The 23,261-nt window shown below is 38.9% G+C and overlaps 2 protein-coding genes across 8 annotated transcripts in view; one reads left to right on the top strand and one right to left on the bottom strand.

Annotated features, from left to right (window-relative positions):
• Positions 1-1,614: 1,614 nt before the first annotated feature.
• On the bottom strand, positions 1,615-4,844 carry LOC144533070 (toll-like receptor 5). Its single transcript, XM_078274176.1, has 2 exons — positions 4,611-4,844; positions 1,615-3,747 (listed from the first exon to the last, which is right to left on the bottom strand). The coding sequence occupies exons 1-2, from the start codon at positions 4,656-4,658 to the stop codon at positions 1,879-1,881; spliced, it is 1,917 nt and encodes a 638-aa protein (XP_078130302.1). The 5' UTR covers positions 4,659-4,844; the 3' UTR covers positions 1,615-1,878.
• A 2,689-nt stretch (positions 4,845-7,533) lies between these two features.
• The window catches only part of dtnba (dystrobrevin, beta a), a 29,059-nt gene continuing 13,331 nt past the window's right edge, over positions 7,534-23,261 (top strand). For 3 of the 7 annotated variants that reach the window (XM_078274181.1, XM_078274180.1, XM_078274178.1), the window contains exons 1-11: positions 7,535-7,795; positions 12,826-12,877; positions 17,490-17,581; positions 17,708-17,788; positions 18,176-18,389; positions 18,610-18,695; positions 19,013-19,167; positions 19,394-19,493; positions 19,629-19,795; positions 21,421-21,545; positions 22,895-22,966. In XM_078274181.1, the coding sequence (XP_078130307.1) occupies positions 17,491-17,581; positions 17,708-17,788; positions 18,176-18,389; positions 18,610-18,695; positions 19,013-19,167; positions 19,394-19,493; positions 19,629-19,795; positions 21,421-21,545; positions 22,895-22,966 (1,091 nt within the window). In that variant the 5' untranslated portion in view covers positions 7,535-7,795; positions 12,826-12,877; position 17,490. Of the gene's footprint in view, positions 7,796-12,825; positions 12,878-17,489; positions 17,582-17,707; positions 17,789-18,175; positions 18,390-18,609; positions 18,696-19,012; positions 19,168-19,393; positions 19,494-19,628; positions 19,796-21,420; positions 21,546-22,894; positions 22,967-23,261 lie in introns of all 7 variants that reach the window. The other 4 variants (XM_078274183.1, XM_078274182.1, XM_078274184.1 and 1 more) reach the window with 3 other exon arrangements.

The raw sequence follows: 23,261 nt of genomic DNA, 5'->3' as shown, positions 1-23,261 counted from the left end.
GCTCTGTTAATGTTCACATAGAATAAGCTCTGTTCATGTTCACATAGAATAAGCTCTGTTCATGTTCACATAGAATGAGCTCTGTTAATGTTCACCAGTACAATTAGGAAATAATGGAGTTAATCACAAAACAGAATCCTATTTTAAACTAAGAAGATTGTGCGTTGTTATTTGTCAAAAACACTTCACTGACATTGAACTGAACACTGTTATTGTTAATTCCCCATTTAACCCCCCTCAGCACCAATCAGAGCTATTTATCCATCTAATCATTGTGATTCTTAATCCAGCTCCATTTTTATAAATCCATGGATCCCTGTTTATCTTTCATTTATCAGAGGCTGTGTAACTAAATGCTGCATTGCTGCACACTTATCCCAGCTGGGAAAAGTCTGGTTGTCATTGTTTTAGAGGTATCCATCATTTGAAAAGCAGCACCGAGGACAAAAGTCAGTGGTTACTAACTGGGCTGATGCTGCCCTCTGCTGTAAGAGGAGGAAACATCCTCATCATGACTCTGCTGCTGTATGAGCTCAAACCTCATTCTCAGCCATAAAACACAGTAACTGTACACACAGTAAAAAACAAACAATGGACTGAAAACCTTTTTGCCAGTTTTGATCAAATAAATCACTTAATGTCACAATTGTTGCCTCTAGTCGTACAGATTCATGTCTGTGGTTGTTGTGCATATGAGAAGCACAAACACATTGTTTATCATATTTTGAACCTGATAACTACCAATCTGTTTACATTTGCTGCTGTTAAATGGTTAAAATCATTTTTATTGTACAGGTTTAATATGAACTCAGGCTGCCTTCAATTGGTGCAGAAGAAATAGATTTCGGCCACACAGAGTGAAAACGTACCCATCAGACACAACTGTAGTGTCAGATTAACTACTGTCAGTGTCACTCTGTAAATGTAATGCAGACTTTACATGCTAAATTATGCATGAATGCATGTCTGCTGGTGCAACAAAAAGCTGGTGTAAGTGTGTTAAAGAGTGCAGTATTGGTACAGTCAGAGAGGGTGGGTAACATTCTAGTGACAAATTGATAGACAGCCCTTAGTTATGAATTAGTGATGTTTCCATGCAGCACACATACATGGAGACGACTGAATGGTTTAATGAGTGTAAATGTTATGTGCGATGGCCTTCAGATCTCAAACCAGTTGAACACCTACACATGTGTATCCAGCCTAAATCTAGAAACAGGTCATTCGTCTATCCAGTTTCTACTCCAGCTTTCAGTGCTCAGGCTCCCAGCAGCTTTTTGGATTATCATACAGCGCCCCCTGCTGGTATAATGGAAGACACACACTTTTTAAGCTTGAAAGGATTTTCATTAGTTCCATTATTATTTGTACTTAACTTGAGTATTTTCATTTTGCTTTATACTTCTCTACATTTCAGAGGGAAATATTGTACATTTTACTCTCCTAACCTCGTTGATGCAAATATGTTTGTACTTATTTAAGTAAAACGTTGAATGCGGGACTTTTACTACACAGTGGTATTGATACTTTGACTTAGGAAAAGAATCTGAGTACTTCTTCCACCACTGCTAATCTGTGATGTCTAAACATAACATCAACAAAACAAAACCTCAGTCTTATTGATTCTTTATTGAACCCTTTAAAAAATGATTTTTTTTTTTGCTCACATACACACAACTTTAGGATGTCTGGAAATGAATTAAAAAAAATTTTTTCTGAGATTACACATTATCTTTACAAGCACATAACAGATAGATTCAGATCTTACAGAGAACATCGTGTAATAACCTCAAATCAACATTACATGTCACTTGTGTTTAATTCCTTATGATTTTCTAGGTGTCACCCTGAAAGAACACTGCTGTTCCCTTTTAGTTGCTAGTTTGCTGCAAATCTAACAAGAGGAACATTATAGAAAGCAGGGGGATATTCACATCTGAGCTCCTCAACAGGACTCAGGAAGGTCACATTGGTCTTGTTCAGCCAAGTCAGGAAGCTCTTCAGGTTTGAATTGCAGTGAAATCGGTTCATTTTCAGGTTGAGGGCGCTCAGAGAGCGAAAAGCAGTGGGGTCGGGGGAGGCTATGAAGTTGTTGGAGAGGTTGAGTACTTTGAGACTTTTGGGTAATACATCAGGCTGAAGGTACGTCAAGCTGTTGGATGAGAGATCCATCTCCACTACTGAGGTGAGACTCTTGAAAATGCCCGGAGGAAGAAACTTCAGCGCGTTAAAGCTCAAGTTGAGACTAATCACATGTCCGAGATTGTCAAACAGATTCAGGCATCTCCCCTGAGACCAGACAGACTGCAGGGAGCAGCTGTGAAGATCCAGAGTTTGGACATTATTCAAACCAAGTTTGGAAGGTTGTCCACTGAGCGAGCACCACCTGACTGTGTTTCCTCCATAGGAGAGATGCTGGAGGTGTTCCAGTAGAAACACGAAGGTGTACAAATCCCCCAGGTTTGTTAATCTGTTGTCCTGAATGTTCAGATGTGTAATATTATGTGCAAAGGCTGTGAGTCCGCTCACTGACGAGAGCTTATTGTCATTCAACAAGAGATAATCTAAGCTTGGGAGAGATGCAGGGAAGCCAATGTTTCGAAAAGAGTTTCCTGTTAGATACAATGCTTCTAATTTGGGAAGTCCACTAAATGAGCCAACACCCAGAACACCAATGTGATTGTAAGACAAGTCTAACACTTGCAGGTTTGTCAGAGAAGCAAAAGTGTAAGAATGGATTTCCCCGAGCAGGTTGTGTGACAGGTTGAGTATTTGTAAATGTCCCTGAAGACTTTCAAAGGCATTTCTGTGTATCTGATTCACTTTGTTCTGGGAAACATCAATGATTGCAACGTCTTTCAGCAGACTAAAAAACCCCTGTTGCAATGCAAATATCCTGTTTTTAGACAGATCCAAAGTGTGGACTGAACTGTCATTCAGACCCTCAAACATGCTGCGGTCTGGATCAGGGAGATTATTGAATGAAAATCCTTTACCTAAGTGTCCTGACAGTTTGAGATGGGAGATTTTAGTCCCCTTAATGGCTGTGAAAAGCTGCTTAAAATGACCCACATTAAACCCGATGCTGGACAGGTCGAGTGTCTGAAAGGACATTCCTCTGAAAGGATTCCCACATTTCTGCCAGTCAAAATGTATATCGGACATGAGCTTAAGGTGAACAGAGTCCAAGTTCAGAACCTTGAAGTTCTTTCCCTGAAAACCAACCAGATCAGACTCACATATTCTGTCAATATTGTTCAGCTTGAGATTCAAAACTGTAAACTTAGTCATGTTTGCAAAGAACATTGAAGGCTGGAGTCTCCGTATCTGGTTACCAAAGAGGTCAAGAGTCTCTAAGGAGGACAGTGGCTCCAGATAGTTCTCCTGCAGTATGGACTCTTGAAGCGAACAGTAATCCAGGTAGAGATTCTGCAAACCGGACAGTCCCGCAAAGGCCTGCGGCTCCAGTTGAAGGCCGACGTTGAAGCCGAGCAACAGCCTCCTCAGGCGTCTTTGCCCGCTGAAGGCGTTGTTCCTGATCACAAGACGGGCATACTGTCCTCCAAGGTCCAGCTCCTGCAGCTCCTCCAGGCCAGACAGGGAGGTGGAGTTGATCTCACTGATGCGGTTCAATTCCAGGTACAGGTGGGTGATGTGGGGAGGGAGAGGAGGAACCCAGCGGAGGTTCTTGGAGCCACAGTTGGCTACAGAGCCCATAATGAGGCAAGATGGAAAACAACCCGGCACCTGAAAGAGAACATTTCAAAAATGTAAGCGGATTTATTTATTTCAAAGTGGAGTAGTGATCATTTACCACTTACTTACCACTTGATTTTTTTTGAGTTGTATATTATCTTTTCTGCTCAGTGTAATGTTTGCTTAATTAAAGCACTTTCAGTTTTTGCTCAAGAAAACACTATTGCAATGTGTATTTCAGTGCACTCCTTACTCTCTGATATAGTAAACACCAATATTTGGATTTTGGAGTGGGTAAAGAAAACAAACATTTTGATACACTAAACAACACAGATAACGGTTTTCATGCATTAGTAATGCCTAATCAAACATTTCTAAATTGAAAATAATTATCAAATGATATTTCATCAATTGAATTTGCATCATTATGAAGAGCCCACACAAAACATTCCGCAACCTTTACACCAAAGACAATTAATCCTTCCTCTTTTTGATTACAAATGCAATACATTGTTAAACATATCACCACTTCCTGTTGATATGAGTTCCTTTTTGTAATGGAAGACTTAATAGCATCTGCCTACAGTCCATTTTGTAATACTTGGTCTGTTAGTCAGTGAAATACTAAATAAAGATGTATCATTACTCTTTCACTTGTATGCAATTGTGTACTTTTGTATACAACCCTAATATAAAAAAAAATCTTTTAGAAAAAATCTTCTCCACTGTATTTCCCTCGAAAAGATCTTTATTTTGCTGTACTGACAAACATTGTCAAACACTTTAAATTAATTTTGTATTCAAGAAAGTTCTATACAAATTTGACTTGTCTTAAAATGTTATGCTAATTTCTATTGACAGAGTTTCAGTATAAACACAGTGTCATTTTAACGTTATGTTGTATTTTGACCTACCTGTAGGAAAACACAGATGACAACGACGTGAAGACCGAGCGTCCACATCTTCACACTGCTCACCAGAAGAAATCCAACTCTTAATAATATTAGATGAAATAATGCTCCCGCCTCTGCTGCAATGTAGAAATCGGAGCACTATTCTGCAGGAGTTTCTGCTGGCAGTGCTTTTATCTCTGAGTGTTTGAGTCACTTGTTTTGAGCATTGCATTGATCCTTCAGTGTAAACATGACGCTGGATGGGATTTCCCTTTTGTTTTGCCAGTTTGACATGAGGAAGGAAAGTCCGCCAGGTTTGTGTTGTGTAAGTTATTTAGATTTTTGTTTCTAACATTGTATCAGTGGTTGCATAAATCAGTGATTCTCAAACTTTTTCATGTCAAGGACCTCTAAACTGAAACAAATTTGACCATGGACCCCCATTTGATAAGATTCTGTCCCAGGGTCCCCCATCTGATAGGATTTTTGCTTTTAGATGTTTTATTACAGAAAGTGTATGAAACCCATGGGCAAACTAGTCATACATTCTGTCATTGTGTTACTTATGGATGGAATTATACTGAAAATAATGTATTCCTCTTTTTGCTGGGGACCCCGTGGAACCTGGTATACCCTTTAAGGACCGGGTCCACTGGCATAAATGCTTTAAAATGTCAATTATATAAAGATTTCAGTGGATAGTTTTAATGTATCAGACTTTTTGTTCTTAACAAGAGGAGGAATACTGAAAAGATGAAATGCTTTACCATAAATACATGTTGCTATTAGCCTTTAAAACCCAATTTCTGTCAGACACAAAATTGTGATGTAAAAATCTATGAATCTTGTATTTGTTGGAAACATGTTCTTAATTTCTTTGCTGTTGTATGAACATTTTTGATTGAGATTTGGTAGAGTGGAGACTTCTTTTGACATGACACAAGTAAATAAGATTGAGAATGTATTTACATGAATACATTTGCTGATATTTTCAGGAGGGGTATTTTACTTACTATTTTCTGGCTTTGATTCTATTTCTGATTATTTTATTATTCATTAACATGTTACCAAATGCTTCTCTGACTTTAATAGAGCCTTTAATAACTTAGTTAGTTAGTGCATTAGTGTCAATGTCAATAATTGTTACATATGAGATGTAAAGCATTTTTGCATGTTGATGACAATGTTTTAGTCACAGAATATGTTAGAAAACATTTTGATTTTGCGTAATGTTTCCTGTCATGCAACCAAGAAGAACATTACTTCAAAGAAACGCATAATTCACAATTTTCTAAAAGGCTCTTCCTCTTTCAGATATTAAGACTTTCCAGGACTATCCATATGATAAACAGTTCTCCCTTTTTGTAGATATATTATATAGAGTAGTTAGGTTAGGCTTGTTGTTCTGTTTAGGAAACTGTTCAGCCAATTAATGACCAAATTAGGTAGCCAACTGTATGATAGCCAATTATGGTTGTTTCATTTTCATTGTAATATGCCTGAAACACTGCAGAGTGCAGCAGTGTGTGTGGTTTGATCACACAGGGCTGGTGAATTTCACAACCTCTGGAGAATGAAGGTTTGTCAAACAGAATACAAAGAGGAGAGACAGAGATTGACTGACATGGTGGCAATAAACTTACTGCTTCTCCCTTTAAGGAATGGAGTACAATAAGAAAATGTTACTTTTATTTTAGGAAGTAAAGACATTGCATCATCAGTAGCGGGAAGTAACTATAACTACATTTAGTCAAGTTACATTAGTGCAATTTCCATTTTCAGAGTATTTCCATTTTATGCTTTTTATACTTCATTACATTTCAGAAGTCTAGTTTTCTCACAGACCACTTGAATTACAACATGCTGAAAGATTATGATGGATTTTTTGCCTAAAACAAATTGCCTACCACAGCTTTAAAGTACAAAAAGTAAAAGTATAGCTACTCATTATGCAGAATGTAATGTAGGCTATATTAGCCTCTATTACTGAATTAAGTAGCCTACTGATACATTCATGTGTGCATCACTTTAATGTTGTTGATGTTGCTTTAATGTAAAGGTGGAGCAAATTATTAACTACTGTGTAGCCTGTAGCCTACTGTAGGGTAGATCAATATAGTCTTATCTTTATCCATAATAATACATCAGAATGTATTTGTTGATTAGCCTATATTTTGTTATTATTATTCTGAATCTGCTAAATTAACTTCAACTAAAGGTATCAAATAATTTTAGTGGAGTAAAAAGTAGGCTACAATATTTCAATATTTCCCTCTTAATCGTAGTGGAGTAGACTAAGTATCAAGTAGCAGAAAATGGAAATACTCAATTGAACACAAGTACCTTAGGCCTACCAGTACAAGTAGGCTACCTCAAAATTGTACAGTACTTGAGTAAATGTAACCTACATAGTTACTTTCCACCACTATTTTTGAAGTAGTTTAGCTAGATAAAGTACAAGTAACATTAGGCCTATGTCGAAACTATGCTGTGTAATGTAGCCTACTTTCCACCACTAGACTCAATGTAGTAAACTTTACAATTCAATTGTACTCAATTCGGCTATACAAATACGTGAGTAGTCTAAATGTACTTTAATACTGTCCAATTTTACCATCTTAAAAACACTTGAAATATTAATTTATATTAAGATAACATGGGATTAGGCTAGCATAAAAATTAAATAAAAGTTTAATTTTCCGGTCGTAGCGGTTATTATGACGTTTAAAAGAAAACGTTAACTGTTGGAAGTTGTAACGGTTAAAGCAACTTATAATATAGTTAGCTAACAGAATTCAACGCAGACTTATTTGCCATGAAAAACAAGCTAGTTAGCTAGTGTTACCAAACCAGAACTGTATTAATCAATGAGTAACTTTAATTAGTTGGATTTGTGTCAGCGGCACACATCGCTCACTGTCACCGGGGAGGGGGCAGGACGGACCGAAGAGAGAGGAGTGACTTTCTTTCAAAAATACAGCAGCAACCGGTACAACAGCAGCGGGTATGGAGGGTGTGAAACATGGTTCACTACGGAAATAAATAACGGGACCGGACGATATTATTTAAACCAAAAAAGAGGAGGGCGCAAAACACGGCGAAAAGTGGACATTTCAAGAAAGAAGAAACTGGGTGAAGTCAGAGTACCACACGTTTCAGTGTTGATGTTGGTATTTGGCCACGAATACCTGCCGAAAATAGTCCCGGTGAGTAGCCAGACCCCCGTTTTGCAGTCTGTTAAGGGATTAAGCATAGTCACAAAGACACAACTTCTTAGGTCTTAGTTGGTGTAGCTAGCTAAATCTGACTTTTATTGTAAAATTTAATCTGAGTTTGGTGAGTTCAAGAACACATTCATTCGGGGGAACAAGGTGAACAGGGAGTTAAACTTTTCTGCAATATGGCCGCTCAGATGTCACACAGCTTCCCAGAAGTAACGTTAGCCAACGTTAGTCAGAATTAAAATCAGCTTTGACTCAAGTCTTTTTGAAATCATGGCAGCTCAAATACCGTTGGAATACTGTAATTAAAAGTGTGTCTAATGCGGTGTCCCTCTCTGTCTTGAGTAAAGTCAAGCCTACTTTTCAAATCAAAACTACTTGGTGTTTGATTTGTAACGGTAGTGCTGCTTCAATGGGAAGAACGTTATTCCATTCAAAAATCTGGCAATTTTACGTTACCTGGCTTATTGCCAAACAAACAGGCTTTGTAGAACATAACTTAATACTTCTTTGAAATCGTTACTGTCCACTGTGAAATTCGGCACACTATATGTTAAGTGGCTCTCATTAAGGCTTAGTGGCATGCATGTATGTTCAATTAAAATGCAACAAGCTGAATGGAAACAGAGGATGTAAATGTTAGGGTCTGATCATAAATCATTTCATCTGAACAGTTGGGTGAAATTAAATGGTTTAATAAATTACAATATGCTTTAATGAATCATCAGCAGTCCAATAAATCATTGTATTTAATCTGTGGGGTCAGCTGAAATGATTTATCACACCACAACTTTAACAACACCTGCCAGAGTGTTATCGGAGACGGCATATTCAGCTAGGGCTCTAGCAGAATATGACAGCCCCACCCCTACACAAAATGTGTTTAAAGCATGTATAAACTGCAGCTAAGGATCAAACAGCAAATAATCGTCAAGCTCATTAACTAACAGTGCAATTATAGGGTAAAGTATACAGGCAGGCAGGCAGTGCAGGCAGGTTTCAGACTTTTGAAAACTGTTGCCCTGTGGAGGAAACTAAACAGAGAGGGATGGCAGTAACTGATGGGCTGTGTGTCTCTACATTTTCCCTGGTAGGTGCTTATTGTGTGCTTTCATTTAGCAGTGGGTGATTTGTTTACATTTTTAAAATGGCAAAACAAGAGACCAAAACAAATATTAACTGCCCCGCTCCCCCCCCCCCCTGCACATGATATACATATCTCTAAACACGTTTATAAAAAAAAGCGTAGTATTTTATCTAAATGTACCTGCAGATCCTCTGAGGTTTCTTCATACTACCATCCCTTTCATAACATTGCACCTCAGTGTCTCCATATGGAAAGATTTTAGTTGATTTACAGTAGTGCTGAGTTGTGTTACTGTCTCCACTGTGGGTGGCGAGATAATAGTGGTTGAGGGGAAACCTATGATTAGCACAACAGTCATTCCTATCCAGCCTCTAGTTTATATAATTTCTTGTGATTTAAATTATAGTGAAATTGAAGTATTCCTCATGTTGCAGTTGGATGGACTTCAGAGCGCTCTACTCGTTTACTGTTTGCTATGTGTGATACCTCTGTTAGCTTGTCTTCCGACCTCTGAAATCTTTCTTAGAAACTTGCAAGCTGGTTGCACATATTGTAGAGTATTTCAGGTATGTCAGGCTGCAAGTTCAGCGTAGAAAAATCAAACATTTCTACCCTGTTATGCACTCTGGTTTCTTGAGGACAGTAAACACAACTTTCGCTTCCTGTCTCTTTTTCTTTCTTTTGTCTCTTTCACCATCTCACTTTCTAACTCTTTCCTTCTTTTCGGCTTCTTAGTACATCTTGATTTCTCTTTGCGCTTCTTCACATCTTTTTCCTGTAAGCATTACTCTTTCTCTCTTTATTATTTTTCTTTCTTTGCAATTGGCATGCCCACCTGACAGCTCTCTGGGCACACCACCCTCCCCACCCAAAAGCCGGATCTGTTCAGGTTTCAATTCCAGACTTAAGTCTGCTTTGGTTGCAGCCACAGGTCTAGGATTTGTGGAAATGGACGTGAGAGGAATCTGATAATAGGACACACATGCCATGTTCACAAAACTTAGTACTTTCAGTAAAACAGCACTGTGTTACTGTAGAACAGTCAGTAGGGGGAATGTTCCTTAATGCTAGGTGTTATGGTTTATTTTAAACATTAGAGTCCATCTTGGGTTGTTGGGTGGAATAGGAACATGTTCTTTGGTACAGCTTTCTGGACCTGTGAAACCCTCCACAACAGACTCCACCATGTCTCAACCTCAGAACACATTATAACTTCTGACTTCCAGTCCTCCAAACACCCTTGGCATGCTAGCTGTCCATCTCTGATATGTAACCAGAGATGTGTTGCTTCTGTTTTTACCTGCCTGGTGACAACCCCGGGGTCATGCCTGGTCGGTCGGGCTGTCTCTTTGGCAGCACAGAGGTCAAAGGTCAGGAGGGAGAGATGGGAGAAGCAGGAAGAGGCTTTTGCTTTCGGTTCAACCTGCTTGTAATCAATTCAGTTGAAAGTGTTTCTCTGTAGAAAAGAGGCTCTAAGAGGAGTTTAGGAATTTGTTAAAGAAGAGTAATAACAGTTAGTTGCAGCCCCCACCATCATGCAACATACAACTTAAGTCTCCATTGATACCCAGAGTACCATTACACCTACTAGGAATACTGCTATACAAGCATCATACCAGGGCTGGATTACATTGACTGGACCAAATCTGAAGAAACCTCAGCTAAAATTGTACCGCTCTTTGTTTAACACCTAGTGTCAGTTTAATTGGACTCAATTTTGTCTAAAATGTTTCAGGGCATTTGAGACCGAGGCAAACCACCGGTGACGCAGTCAACTCTTCAAAATGCCCAAACTACCAAGGTTCTCAATTTTTCTGAAACCATAACTTTAAAAAAAAAATTAATTCAGAAAGTTGCTGTGGAGCTTTCAGAGGGATTTGTGGTTCCGGCCAGCGAGCCTCATCTGTTTCGTGTGTTACAGTAAAGAGACGTTTAGAGGTTAAATGGTATTTCAGCAACGTCAATGTCTAAAGTTGCAGCATACTGTAATATATCATGTATAACACACACACACACACACACACACACACACACACACACACACACTGGTCAGGTCCTGTCAGGGCAGACAGTGAGAATAGCTAGCAGCTGCAAGTGGTAATATGGTCATGCAGCATGCATGGTGTGTGTGTGGTAAACACCCTCTTACCCCTCTTTAGTACCACCTCGCCTGCCTGATGCCCGTTTCTGTCTTGTATTGGTGTTGTCGCTGTGTTGCTTCTTCTGTCCAAAAACACTTTAATTTCTTGATTCACAGCGGTGAGTTGAGTGTGTTAATACAGAATATTTTTAAAGCCTGTAGTTTGCATGTTTTAGAGTAAATACTAAGCGTGTGTGTGTGTGTGTGTTTAATGCACAGGTGCACTGGTTGGGTGGTCTGCACTGATGCGACACCCCTCCTACACACAAACACTGTGAGGGAAAAAAAGAATTAAAGGTTGAGACTCACCGTCGTCAAATTTGCTTGCATGCAGTCAAACATTATTACATGAGTATGTGGATGTGTAGTACTTTTGTAGAGTATAGAGCTTACTGCAGCTAATGAATATCATTAAATATATATCAATGAGTTAGACTATAAATTGCCAGAAAATAGTGACAAATAGGGACATTACAAGTCCCAGAGCCCAAAGGGACATCTTCAATTACTAGTCTGTATCATCAACCATGTTTACTCAACAAGTGGGACACTGGGGGACATTTGAAAATACAGCTAAACATATAGCGACAGGTTGACAGTTTTCAGTGCGATGATTAAGATCACATGTGACATTTGAGATTAGTAACCAGACGCAAACTGGAACATCATTCTTGTAACTGATCTGTCAACATGTCCTGTGATAATGTGATAGAAAATGGCACATTTTAATTGAACTATTGGTGTAAAGTATAGCGTTGTGCCAGTGTTTTTGTCTGTTAGTTGTGGCAGTTGAATTTCTATCTCTAATATAGTGAAAAGTTTACTGTATGCATGTATCAGCTGTTTCGATCTGTCTTGCTAGTGACACTTGCTGCCAGGATTTGACGGTCTGCCTCTTGCAGTTTGTCTTGATTGGTATTCAGGCTTCAGAAAGTTTGTTCATATCCAACTCTCTTTAGGTTTTCTATGCAGTCACACCCATTTGTCAAAGCTCTGTATGAAATCAGCCTCCTTCATGCACAGAAATATAATGCATGTGCAGAAATAGCCCTTGTTTTGTGGTCATTGTATCCATGAGGCTTGAGTTAGACTGCATTTGTGGGGCAATATTTAAATTCTTTGTTGTGTGTGTGTCATTGTGTGAATTCATTATATTTTGTTTAGCACTTTGCAGCTGTTCAGCATTGGCTATAAATGTATGTATGTGTGTGTATGTATGTGTGTATATATATATATATATATATTTGTGTGTGTGTGTTAAAAAGAAGAAGAACATGGTTTTGATTGATCTTACAGTTTGAATACCCTTAAATGTTCCATAAAATTTGACACGTTAAACAGTAACGTGATTTGGCAAGTTTGACTGTAGCATTAGTAGAGCGAGTTCTTTGTGCTATGTTGCAATCAGATGGCCTAGTTTTGATATCATGGTTATATTTGTAATGGCTATCGGCTTATATAAAATCAGAAAAACCTGCAATACACCAGTCATAAATTGAGTTATTGATTAAACATAATGGATAAAAAAATGGATTATTACAGGATGTTCAGTTGTTTAGGTGAGCTACAATCAGGGAGGACGAGAATTTCTTTATAACGTAATAAAAAAAAAAATGTTTGCAAACATGTGCACAGGTCTACTGAGTGTGTAGGAGAGTGTGTACCCCACTGATTGTGTTTAGTGTGTGTTTATATTCGTGTGTCCTCTGCTGTCCCCAAAGAGCCTTTGGCATGGTTGTCTACAGAATGAAAAGACTATTCTCTTCTTTCTCTGTGTCCCTCTGCTAGACTCTGCTTTATTGAGGCTCCTCTGTCCTGTGTGACCCCCTGACACATAGAGGTATGACCACACACACACACAAACTGAAAATCTAAGCATTCAGCAATGTTTTTTAAACCCTATCTTAAGCCAGAAGTTAGTGAAAGACTGAGTGTATCTCTGTGTGTATTCAGGGCAGCGTGTGCTGTTTGTGTATTTGTTTCCGTAAAGCTCAGCAAATGTCAGCCATAATAAAACACCATGGTGCAACAGAGCAGTGTGCATCACCACCCACACAAGCAACACACATGCAGTCAGCTGTATATACCTCTCTACTTCCGTTTCCTATTCTTTTTGTCTCTCCCCCTTTATACTTTACTTTCTATAGCTAACTTGAACCAACACTGCACAAAGTAACTCGTCTGTTAGTCATCAGTCACATTAACTGTAGAGTTTTCACTGAGTGTGTGGAGGCTTTTTTTCCCCATCGGAAATCAGGAACGCAGTTGTTTTGTGAACAGAGCTCTTTGTCATTATCACCACAATTTATAATCCATATTGAGTAGGGGATGTAACTTTGCATCGTGAATTGGTTAAATGTGTAAAGATTACAAGCGGTTGAGATGAAAAATTAATCCAGGGTTCATACGTTTTGAAAAAACCTGGAAGTGTTATGGAATTTGAAAAATGCAAATTCCAGGCCTGGAAAGGTTTTGGAAAAATAAAAAGACCCAGAAAGTCCCTCTGAGGGTAAATTTAACACACATTTTTATTCTTATTGTGTAATGTCGACTGACATTTTCAGGAATACATAGTCATGGAAATTTGCCAAAAAGTCATGAAAAAGTATTGGTTAAAATGTATATGAACCCTGTTAATCACGATTCCATTTTTAAAAGCCTAGGGCAGGGGTCTTCAACGTTTTTTAAACCAAGGACCCCTTAACTGAAAGAGAGACGGAGCAGGGACCCCCTACTATATATATTGTATAAAATGAAGTTGCATATTAAACTGGGCCTACAACAACGTGTAGGGCGGCCTAAAGCCTTTATACATTTTTGTTTTTGCATAGAATACTAAGCTATTAAAATAATAATTGTTGGCATGATTTCATTAATCACGTTTTGATGTTAAACAAACATTGAATCCTTTGGATTAACTGTATCTGTGGATGGCTATCTTAGTGGCTAGCTTACCTATAGGCCAGTAAGCCTATCACAAATAGGCTGATTTATATTTGCTAATAATATGTTGGATTCATGTTAGGACATTTAGATTTTTCAAAAAATTACCAATAATTTGGTGGCCCCCCTGCAGTATCTCAGAGGACCCCCTAGGGGTCCTGGACCCCCTGTTGAAGATCTCTGGCCTAGGGCATGACGTAGTTAACATAAAGCAGGTAACGCTGGCCTACCATTAGCTAGTAACGTTAGCTGGCTTAAACGCGGTTAAAATGCTGACAGTTAAACGATGTGAAGTGTGTCTGTATTTCACTGGAAAGGATTCCAGCAACGGGACGTACAACAGTCTGCAGCTAAAGACACAGAGCAGACTAGCTGCACTTGAGACACCATGCTGCCGGATAAACAGTTGGGAGTGTTGCGTTTGGGTCCAGCTCCGTAAGCCTGTGTTGCATTCAATGTTGTTGTAAAAATACCCTTCTGCCATCTAGTGTTTCTTCTTTTTGTCGTTTAACAGCAAATGACTGGTGAAAAAATAGTTGTTATAGTTATTACATTTTAAATAAATGGTTTAAATTTGATATATAAAAAAATAAGTTTTAGCGCTAAGTAGCAAACATTAGCATGCTAACATGATAAACTAAGATGATGAATATGGTTGCAAAGTCAAACAAACAACAATATATGAAATTCCACAGCTTTGTTTTTTTTATTATAATTTGTCATCATCCCCCTCCGTCTAGTTTAATGAAAAATGGCTCAAAGCCTACTTTTCTGTAGAAGAGGCAAATGTAGGTCTGACTTTTGACACACAACCCATAAACCAAAAAGTCAGTAATAAGAACTGTAATAACGTTATCGTAATGAGAAACAAATCATTTTTTAACTTTTAATTGAGATTAGAAGGAAAGTAGCAAGGACTTTATCCTTTTTAAAACTTTGTTAAAAACAAAGCTAATTTAAGCCTAGAACTGTTAAGCATAATGATGTATGTGTAATATAATATTTCACTCAGCCTATATTTTATTGTTTTGAGTGAATTTTGGTTAGGTAGCTGCAGGTGCACCATTCATTTATGAGGCAGGGACCTGGGGAAAAGTCTGTTTGATTTGGACGTCACTTTCTAAAAACAATGTTTGGATCTATTTCCTGTGACCAACCTTTGTACTCCGAGCCAGTGATTGGGAAAACGACAGCCAAGCTGTTCCTGGCCCTCTGACATAGTTGGGGGTAATTGCGGGAAGGATAATTATATCTCAGATGGTTTAAAGCTTGCAGAGTTAAAATAGGAAGCAAACCTCACAGACCAAATGTTCCTCCATGTCAACTATACACCGACAGACAGACAGACAGACAGACAGACAGTGTCTGTCTGTTAGTTAGTTAGTTAGTTAGTTAGTTAGTTAGTTAGTTAGTTATCACTAAGGCCAGGCTGGAAATATCAATTTCCTCACCAATGGGAGTCCAGTGTGGTAACTGGTGACCTGGGGAGACTCTTTTTTTGGCTCACGTAACATACAGACAGCTCGTGATGAAGTTATAATGAGCGACTATAAACATTTTCAGCAACAAACCTTTCATTGACTCACATGCATCCACCTGTTCAGCTGCCTTCCTGTATTGCTGGCTGTCCTTTAAAGGTATAGTTCACCATTTTGGGAAACGTATTCGCTTTCTTTCATCTTCAATCTCTGTCAGAAAGCCAATGAGAGTATTTCCCCAAATGCCGAACCAATTGTAACATTAGATAGTGGAAGGTAAAGATGTTTCAGAATTAATCGCCAACTATTTTAAGAATCAATTAGTTTTTCAAGCAAAAAATATTTCATTTAAATGTGAATGTAAAACAAAAAAAATGATGACATCACCTTAGGCTTTGCTAAATTGCGGTGGGCATTTTTCACTATTTTCTGAAATTTTACACACCAAAAGATCAGTCGATTTATTGAGAAACTAATCTACAAACCAAGTTGGGAATTAGCGTATTTGTTAAGCACCAGTAAACAATATAATAAGGCCTAGTCTATCTTGCTTATAGTGGCAATGTCCGAAGACTACTGCCCAATCAGAGCTGCATAATGTCCAATATCTGCTTGGTGCTAAATATGCCCAAATGCTTATTACTTTCACCAGATCTATCTGTGGATTCCAGTTTTACAGTGGATACAGTCGGGTAACATGAGAGATGTCCTCTGACAAAGGTTGTCTAGTGTGTTTCTAGTGTCTTATTCAAGGGCACTTGGAAGGAGTGGCATAAGTTGTCAAGAGAGCACATTTGGGTTAGAATAAAGAAAGTTACACTTGACTAGCTGGTATCAGCAGCCTTAAGAGTGAAACGGCTGTATAAAGATGTATGGGAATTTAAGAGAGGGAGAGTGTCTCTGAGTGTGAGAGAGAGATTGACTGAAAGGAGGAATCCTTCTTTTGTCTAGATGAAGCATGAAGTCTCCTGGGAAGCTTTTAAATCCTCTCTGGAATGTGTGTGTGTGTGTGTGTGTGTGTGTGTGTGTGTGTGTGTGTGTGTGTGTGTGTGTGTGTGTGTGTGTGTGTGTGTGTGTGTGTGTGTGTCCACATTTAAGGAATGCAAATATTTGTGTGTGTCTGTGCGTGTTTCAGTTTTGTGGGATTGTACAACTGTTACCATGGCGACTGATATCCTGTGGTGTTTTCTTTGTCACCTGACAGTGGTTGACAGCTAACTTCCTTTCTCCATTTCTTTTTTCCTTTCTTCCTTCATTTTTTTTTTCATCCTCCCCCCCCCCTTTTTTTTCTTTCCTTCATTATTCTTCTGTCTTTCCTTTCTTTTCTCCATTTCTTTCTTTTCTCCATTTCGTTCTTTTGCTCTTTGCTCTTTCTTTCACTCTTTCTTTTTCTCTTTATCTCTGTACCCTTGTTAAGTAGTCTAAAATGCCAACCTACAGATCACATTTCCTCAGCTGCTCTCATTATTTGTGTTTACTTACTAAGCACTCAGCTCATCCTCTGGTGGCCCTGAGTTTTGACTCTGAGCCGCCTGCCTGCCTGCCTTTAGTGTGTGTGCGGGTGGGTGTGTCGGTATGCATACACTAGACCTCTGTGTAAAAATAAAAGTTACAGTTACACAGACAGTGCCTCGTTTGTTTGTGTATTTTCTGGCCATTATGTCACTTATGAGTATCCCATCCCAAGTTTTTTTCTGAACTTTAAGTCACTTTTTAAAATGTTGAACAAATCATATCCACCAGAAACCTATCAGAGAACATTACAAGAATTGATTGCTGTTTTTTTAAATAATTTATTTGTCATATTTCCTGTAAAAGACCAAAACAGAAATGCACTGAGTCATACAATCGTACACCGTACATGAGAGAAACAAGATAGTGACTGCAGATGAAAAAGAGGTTTAAGCTAACTCTGCTACAATAGGCCAAATAGTTTACATGGTCCCAAACAAGCAACTAGAAATGTTTTGATGTTTCTCAATATGTGTATGGAAACCCAGGAGTTTTTCTGCTGTTTTGTGTTTTCTGCAGGATGGTGATGGAGGAGGGGGGACAGAGAGACAGAGGGAGGGGGACTCCAGTGACAGCAGAAGCAGAGGGGAGACAGATCCTCGTAGAGCTTGGTGAGTAACTCTTGACCCCTAATATAAGACTTGCATGAGATTGTAATGAGCCTAGAGATTGTTTTTCCATTCCAGATACACAATCACCCAGCAGAGTTTGTAAATGTTTTCATCTTTTCGTCACAGGGGAGCAGAACTTGGATGCCATTTGTCTCTCTACGTATCGAACAGCCTGCAAGCTCAGATTCATACAGAAGAGATGCAACTGTAAGTCATCCCTGGTCTCCTTCAGCATGGGAACATTGGTTACTAAGAAAATGACATGGCAGTTTGAATTTTGTCTGTTGCTTCTTCTTTGTGGAAATGCTCTCTAGTGCAGTTTTAACACTTCAAAGTGTAAATACAGAAATTTCCTTGTCAAATACGTTTGTGATATACAAAAAAATATTATTAAAATGTCACCGATGTCCCTTTTTAAATCAGGTTACCTTTTGTTGAAACAATTCAATTTTATAATTTCAAAATACTATCACAACAACTGTTTTAGTTTAAATGTTTTAGTTTAAGAAAAGTGGGAAATATTTTTAAACTACAATAAGCTTTTTAAAATCATTATGCGGGGATATTTCACCGACTCGACTTGTCTCGTTCCAGTGCATCTGATCGACATATACAATGTGATTGAGGCGGTGCGGGACGCTGGTCTGAACGCTGTAGAGCTGAACGCCGGCATCTCTGTGACCAGACTGGAGAACTTGGTGTCCTCCCTGTTCAACCAGCTCAGCAAGCGCCTGCCCACCACACACACCATCAACCCGCGAGAGAGCACCGTCCTGCTAGTTGAATTTATACTGGCCGCCATTGACGGGTAACTAGAGAGAAATCTGTGGATGCTTAAGATGGAAAATTGTGTTGTTGGATGCCTACAGCATACATGGCCATGTGTGATAATGTCACATATATATATATATATATATATATATATATATATATATATATATATATATATATATATATATATATATATATATATATATATATATATATATTCTGTTCTACAGTGTGATATGTTTTTATGTTTGTCCCAGTGAGCCTGACAGCCGTCTGACGGTGCTCTCTGTGAAGGCGATGCTGGCCATACTGTGTGGAGGGAAACTGGTAGATAAACTCCGCTGTAAGTACCAGTTAATACTTAATACCATTAGGACTGACATGGAACCTGTTACAGGTCTATCCTCTTACATTTCTCAGAAATATTTTAAACATTCCCCAGAAAATGGGCATGATCGTACTGATTTCACATGTTTGCTTTGGGGAGAGAAATAGAAATAGTGATAATGAAAGCATAACAGGAGCAAGAGTTTACATTTTGTGTGTGTGTGTGTGTGTGTGTGTGTGTGTGTGTGTGTGTGTGTGTGTGTGTGTGTGTGTGTGTGTGTGTGTGTGTGTGTGTGTGTGTGTGTGTGTGTGTGTGTGTGTGTGTGTGTGTAGATATTTTTTCTCAGGTATCGGACTCCAGCGGTGTGTTGGTACAGTCCAAGTTTGATGGTTTTCTGAGGGAGGCTCTCAAGCTGCCCACCGCTGCACACGAAGGCCCGTCCTTTGGCTACACACACACCTTAGCACGCTCATGCTTCCCACAACAGGTTCGCTCACACACCTCATCCATCTGTCCTTTTATTATATAGATTTATTTCATAGTTGTTGTTTTTTTGCCTGCATTTTCTGATAATGGTATTCTGTTCTCTACAGTGTTTCTGCAACAACTCAGTTTCTCCTCACATGATTATAAAAACTGAATCTGATTCTAATGGTTCATTTTTAGTTTGTGTTCCTGAAGAGTTTTGTCCTTTTTTGTTTTTGTTGATGTAGAAGAGGGTGATGCTCAACATGTTCCTCGATATCGTAGCTGACCCTCCTCCGTGTCTTGTCTGGCTGCCTCTCATGCACCGCATGGCCAACGTGGAGCATGGTACACACACACACACACACACACACACACACACACACACACACACATAGATAGATATAAGATAACTTGTGAGACTTGTTTGTCATGCAAAGCTGAAACTATCAATGACAGATTATGTCTCTCTTTCTCTCTCAGTTTATCATCCCGTGTCATGCTCCTACTGTCGTGGCAACAGCATGACGGGCTTCCGCTATCGCTGCCTCCGTTGCCGTGGGTACCAGCTCTGCCAGAACTGCTTCTGGCGTGGCAATGCCAGTGGCTCTCATAGCAACCAGCATCAGATGAAGGAGCACTCATCCTGGGTAAGACACTGTGTGATTACTCATTCATCACACCAGGGGGCACTGCGCGTGTTTGTGCTCTCTTGGACCTCCTTCTTCAATAGGACCATTATTAATTTTTGGGTACTTGGGAAGTAAGACGTAACATGACATGACATTTTGTCTGGTCCTCACTTCTTCAAAGAGATGTTTTACGGTTAAGGTTAGAATCTGGATTAGTTAACTGAATAAACTCTAGACAATGTATATATGTATTCATGTACAACATATAACAAAACTTGCGATTATCCCTCATTTAATCCGGACAAGGAGTCAGTAGCCAAACAGAGGTGTATTTCCACCGACATATTTTTGAATATTTTTCTCATTATGATGTATTTATTTCCAAAAATAGGAATGGAAATATCACAATCCCATAGAATTACAGAAATATTCCAAAAACTACCCTAAAGGGGGAAAATGTTTTCAATGAAGAAATTATGTATTAATAGATGGAAACATGGTTATTGAATTATTCATCCCCTTGGCATCATTTGTCTTATTAATGTTTAAGAGGGATAAAAATGACAGTTACTGGAAGAAATCAAAGATGACGTTGAATCTCTGACTCAGCGTTCTCATTCCATTCCAGCAGTTGTTAAACTCCTTGCTACATTACAAATTCAAATCCATATTGGCATCAGGATCATTTTCAAACAGCCATAGCATCAGCAGTGGGAATATCGCAGTCTGCACTCAGCCGTATCATAGCACCAGTACTTAACGCTTTGCTACAGCGCAATTTACGGTATAGTGGGCGGAGAAAGGCGCTGATTACCCGATGACCTGCGGTCTGGTAAATACGACGTAAGCTGAAGTATCACAGCGTGTGCTTTCTGCGGGTTGGCCATGGCGCTGATAACGCTACATTTGCAAATGTACATACATGAGGGCCCAACCATCTTCTCATCGCAGGAAACTCATCCTAATAATCCTCTGCAGACTTTACATATAGTTACCAACAGGATTCAGTTTTGGGGCTCTATTTTATTCTCCGTTTATCTGATTCACTTCTCCACACTTTACTCTTAAAAAAACAGTTGCATCATGTCTCCTGTCTGCTTTGATGAAGTATGCTGCATTGCTGTGTTAAAAAATTAAATCAGAAACTGAAGTCAGAACTTTGACGATTATTGTCTTTTAACTTGGCACATTTGCGACATAGGGGATAAAATGTACAACATAGATTAAGTTGTTAATTAGATTTTAATATTTTTCACCTGCCTTCGTTCACTCTAATCACTCAGCCAACGGTTTGTTTATCTGTTTTATTGCATTAGATATACTGCCTGGGGCCGATTTAATTGGATTATGTAAATAATAGTACATACATAGTCATGTACATATGCACATATACATACATGTACTTGCATATAAAACGGGTAATGAATAAAAAAGGTTTTAAATTGCTTCAAAGTTAAATTTTTTTTTATATTTCCTTGAGGAGTTCAATCCTGCCCTTTTAATGCAGTTAACATTGCTGCAGAAAATTCCTGGGTTACAAAAGTCATACAGTTTATGAATGATGACCTGATATCTCTCTCTCTGTGTGTGTGTGTGTGTGTGTGTGTGTGTGTGTGTGTGTGTGTGTGTGTGTGTCTCTGTAGAAGTCATCAGCGACAAAGCTTGGCCGAGCCCTGAGCAGGACTCTGGGCTGTGTGTCCTCCAGAGAGCCCCCTCATCCTATTTACCCAGAGGAACCTGAGAGGACCCTAAACCTCTCCAATATAGTGTAAGACCTCACAACAACACTAATGACTGACACAAGGAATGGTCCATTTAAAGCAAGCCTAGGTAGTGTTGGAATGAAGAAATGCCACATTCTTTGTCATGAAAATGAAAAGTTGAATTTGTAAGGATGCCGCAACAGTCTTAATTGGCTGTGTACAACCAGGGCCTAATGTCAGCTAATGCTAGCTATTGTGTGTCTTCTCAGCTTGTCTTACATGTATGGCACGTTTTAGCTATCACAGATAAACAGTTCAATGATTTTATGATATGGCGCTGTGGAGATAGGTCTGCCTATGTGAGACTAGTGGCATTGTAAATAGCACTGCTAGATCAACTAAATGGATGGAAACATTATTGCATGGTATTTCTAGAGTCAAGGTGATGGAGGTAGGCCTTAGCAATGTGGATGAAATAAGAAATTGTTAGAAAAAAACAACGTATTTTGTTTTTTAATTACAACCAAAAGAATCCTCAACAACAAACTTCTTTTGATGATATTGGCATTCCTCTGAAAGACTATAAACAATAAAACCGAATTATTGCCCAGCCCTTTATGTAAGTACATACAGTGTTGTTGCTGCATAAGACATAAGTTAATGTTCAGGTGGACAGTTGAAGGGTTTTGTAGAAGCTCTAATAGGAATGTTAAAACTTGCCACTGAAAATGGTAACTTTTCATTACAGAAAGTTAAACATTTACTACCAAATCGCAGACTCTTGGCCTAAAATAACATTTAGGTCTGTTATCACTGATACAGTTACACTTACACAAGAAGTTCAGATAACACGAGACCACAAAAGTCCCACCTCTATAGCGAGCCACTTTGGTTGCTCCGCCCCTTGTAGTGGATCCACACTGTTTGATTTTCCAACATCGACAGACTGGGTCATTACAGACCTCCAAGCATTGGGCACATAATCAGGCTAGGTAGACTGCATTAGCACAGATGTGAGTATGTTCATGATGATGCTGTGTCAGGTTTATTTCTCTCACAAACATTATTTTTTCTAATGTTTTGTCTTTTTTCTGATACCTCTGGATCTGCATTCTTTCTTCTCTCTCTGTGTCTCTCTCTGTGTCTCTCTCTCTCTCTCTCTCGCTCTCTCTCTCTCTCTTCTCCCCCCCCTCTGGTGATCTTTGCCCTGTCTGTGTTTGCTCAGACTAGTACAATTCACTATTGCATGATTGCACTCAAAAGCACGTGAGAGAGAGAGAGTGTGTGAGTGTAAGAATGTGTGTTTTCTGACAGGCAGGATTTTGTGTTTAATGATTTCATGTTGTTATCCTTACTCTGTGTTTACACTGTTGATAATATGGGTCTGATACATTGTGTGTTTCTGTGTGTGCAGCCCCTCTCGCCCCACTGGGAACAGCAGTGAAGCCATGTTGCTGTCCTCATCAGTGCCCGAGTCCTCCACAAGGTAAAGACACCAGTTTATTGTTTGTGGTATTTTGTTCTGTATATAGTAGTAATAGATCTGGAGTTTAAAACCACAGGTTACATCGGTAAATACTTGGTTGAGTCAACATGTATGGGTTAATAGCTGGTCTTTGTACTTTTCACTTTTTTCTGACATTTTGTGGAGCAAATGATTAATCGGAAAAAACTATTGGCACATTATAGATATTGAAAGTAATTGTTAATTGCAGCCCAAAAGTGAACGGAGAATTAAACAGATGGCATTTTAAGAAGAAAAAAAAATCAGCGGAAATGTG

The sequence above is a fragment of the Sander vitreus genome, chromosome 18, assembly GCF_031162955.1.
Source record: "Sander vitreus isolate 19-12246 chromosome 18, sanVit1, whole genome shotgun sequence".
NCBI classification, from domain to species: domain Eukaryota; kingdom Metazoa; phylum Chordata; class Actinopteri; order Perciformes; family Percidae; genus Sander; species Sander vitreus.
This window is presented reverse-complemented; position numbering and strand designations above follow the sequence as displayed.

Excerpts from the sequence above, each read along its gene's own strand:
- LOC144533070 (XM_078274176.1), bottom strand. The coding sequence starts at position 4,658 with ATGTGGACGCTCGGTCTTCACGTCGTTGTCATCTGTGTTTTCCTACAG. Across the intron at positions 3,748-4,610 it reads TCATCTGTGTTTTCCTACAG|GTGCCGGGTTGTTTTCCATC; the intron begins GTAGGTCAAAAT and ends GTTCTCTTTCAG.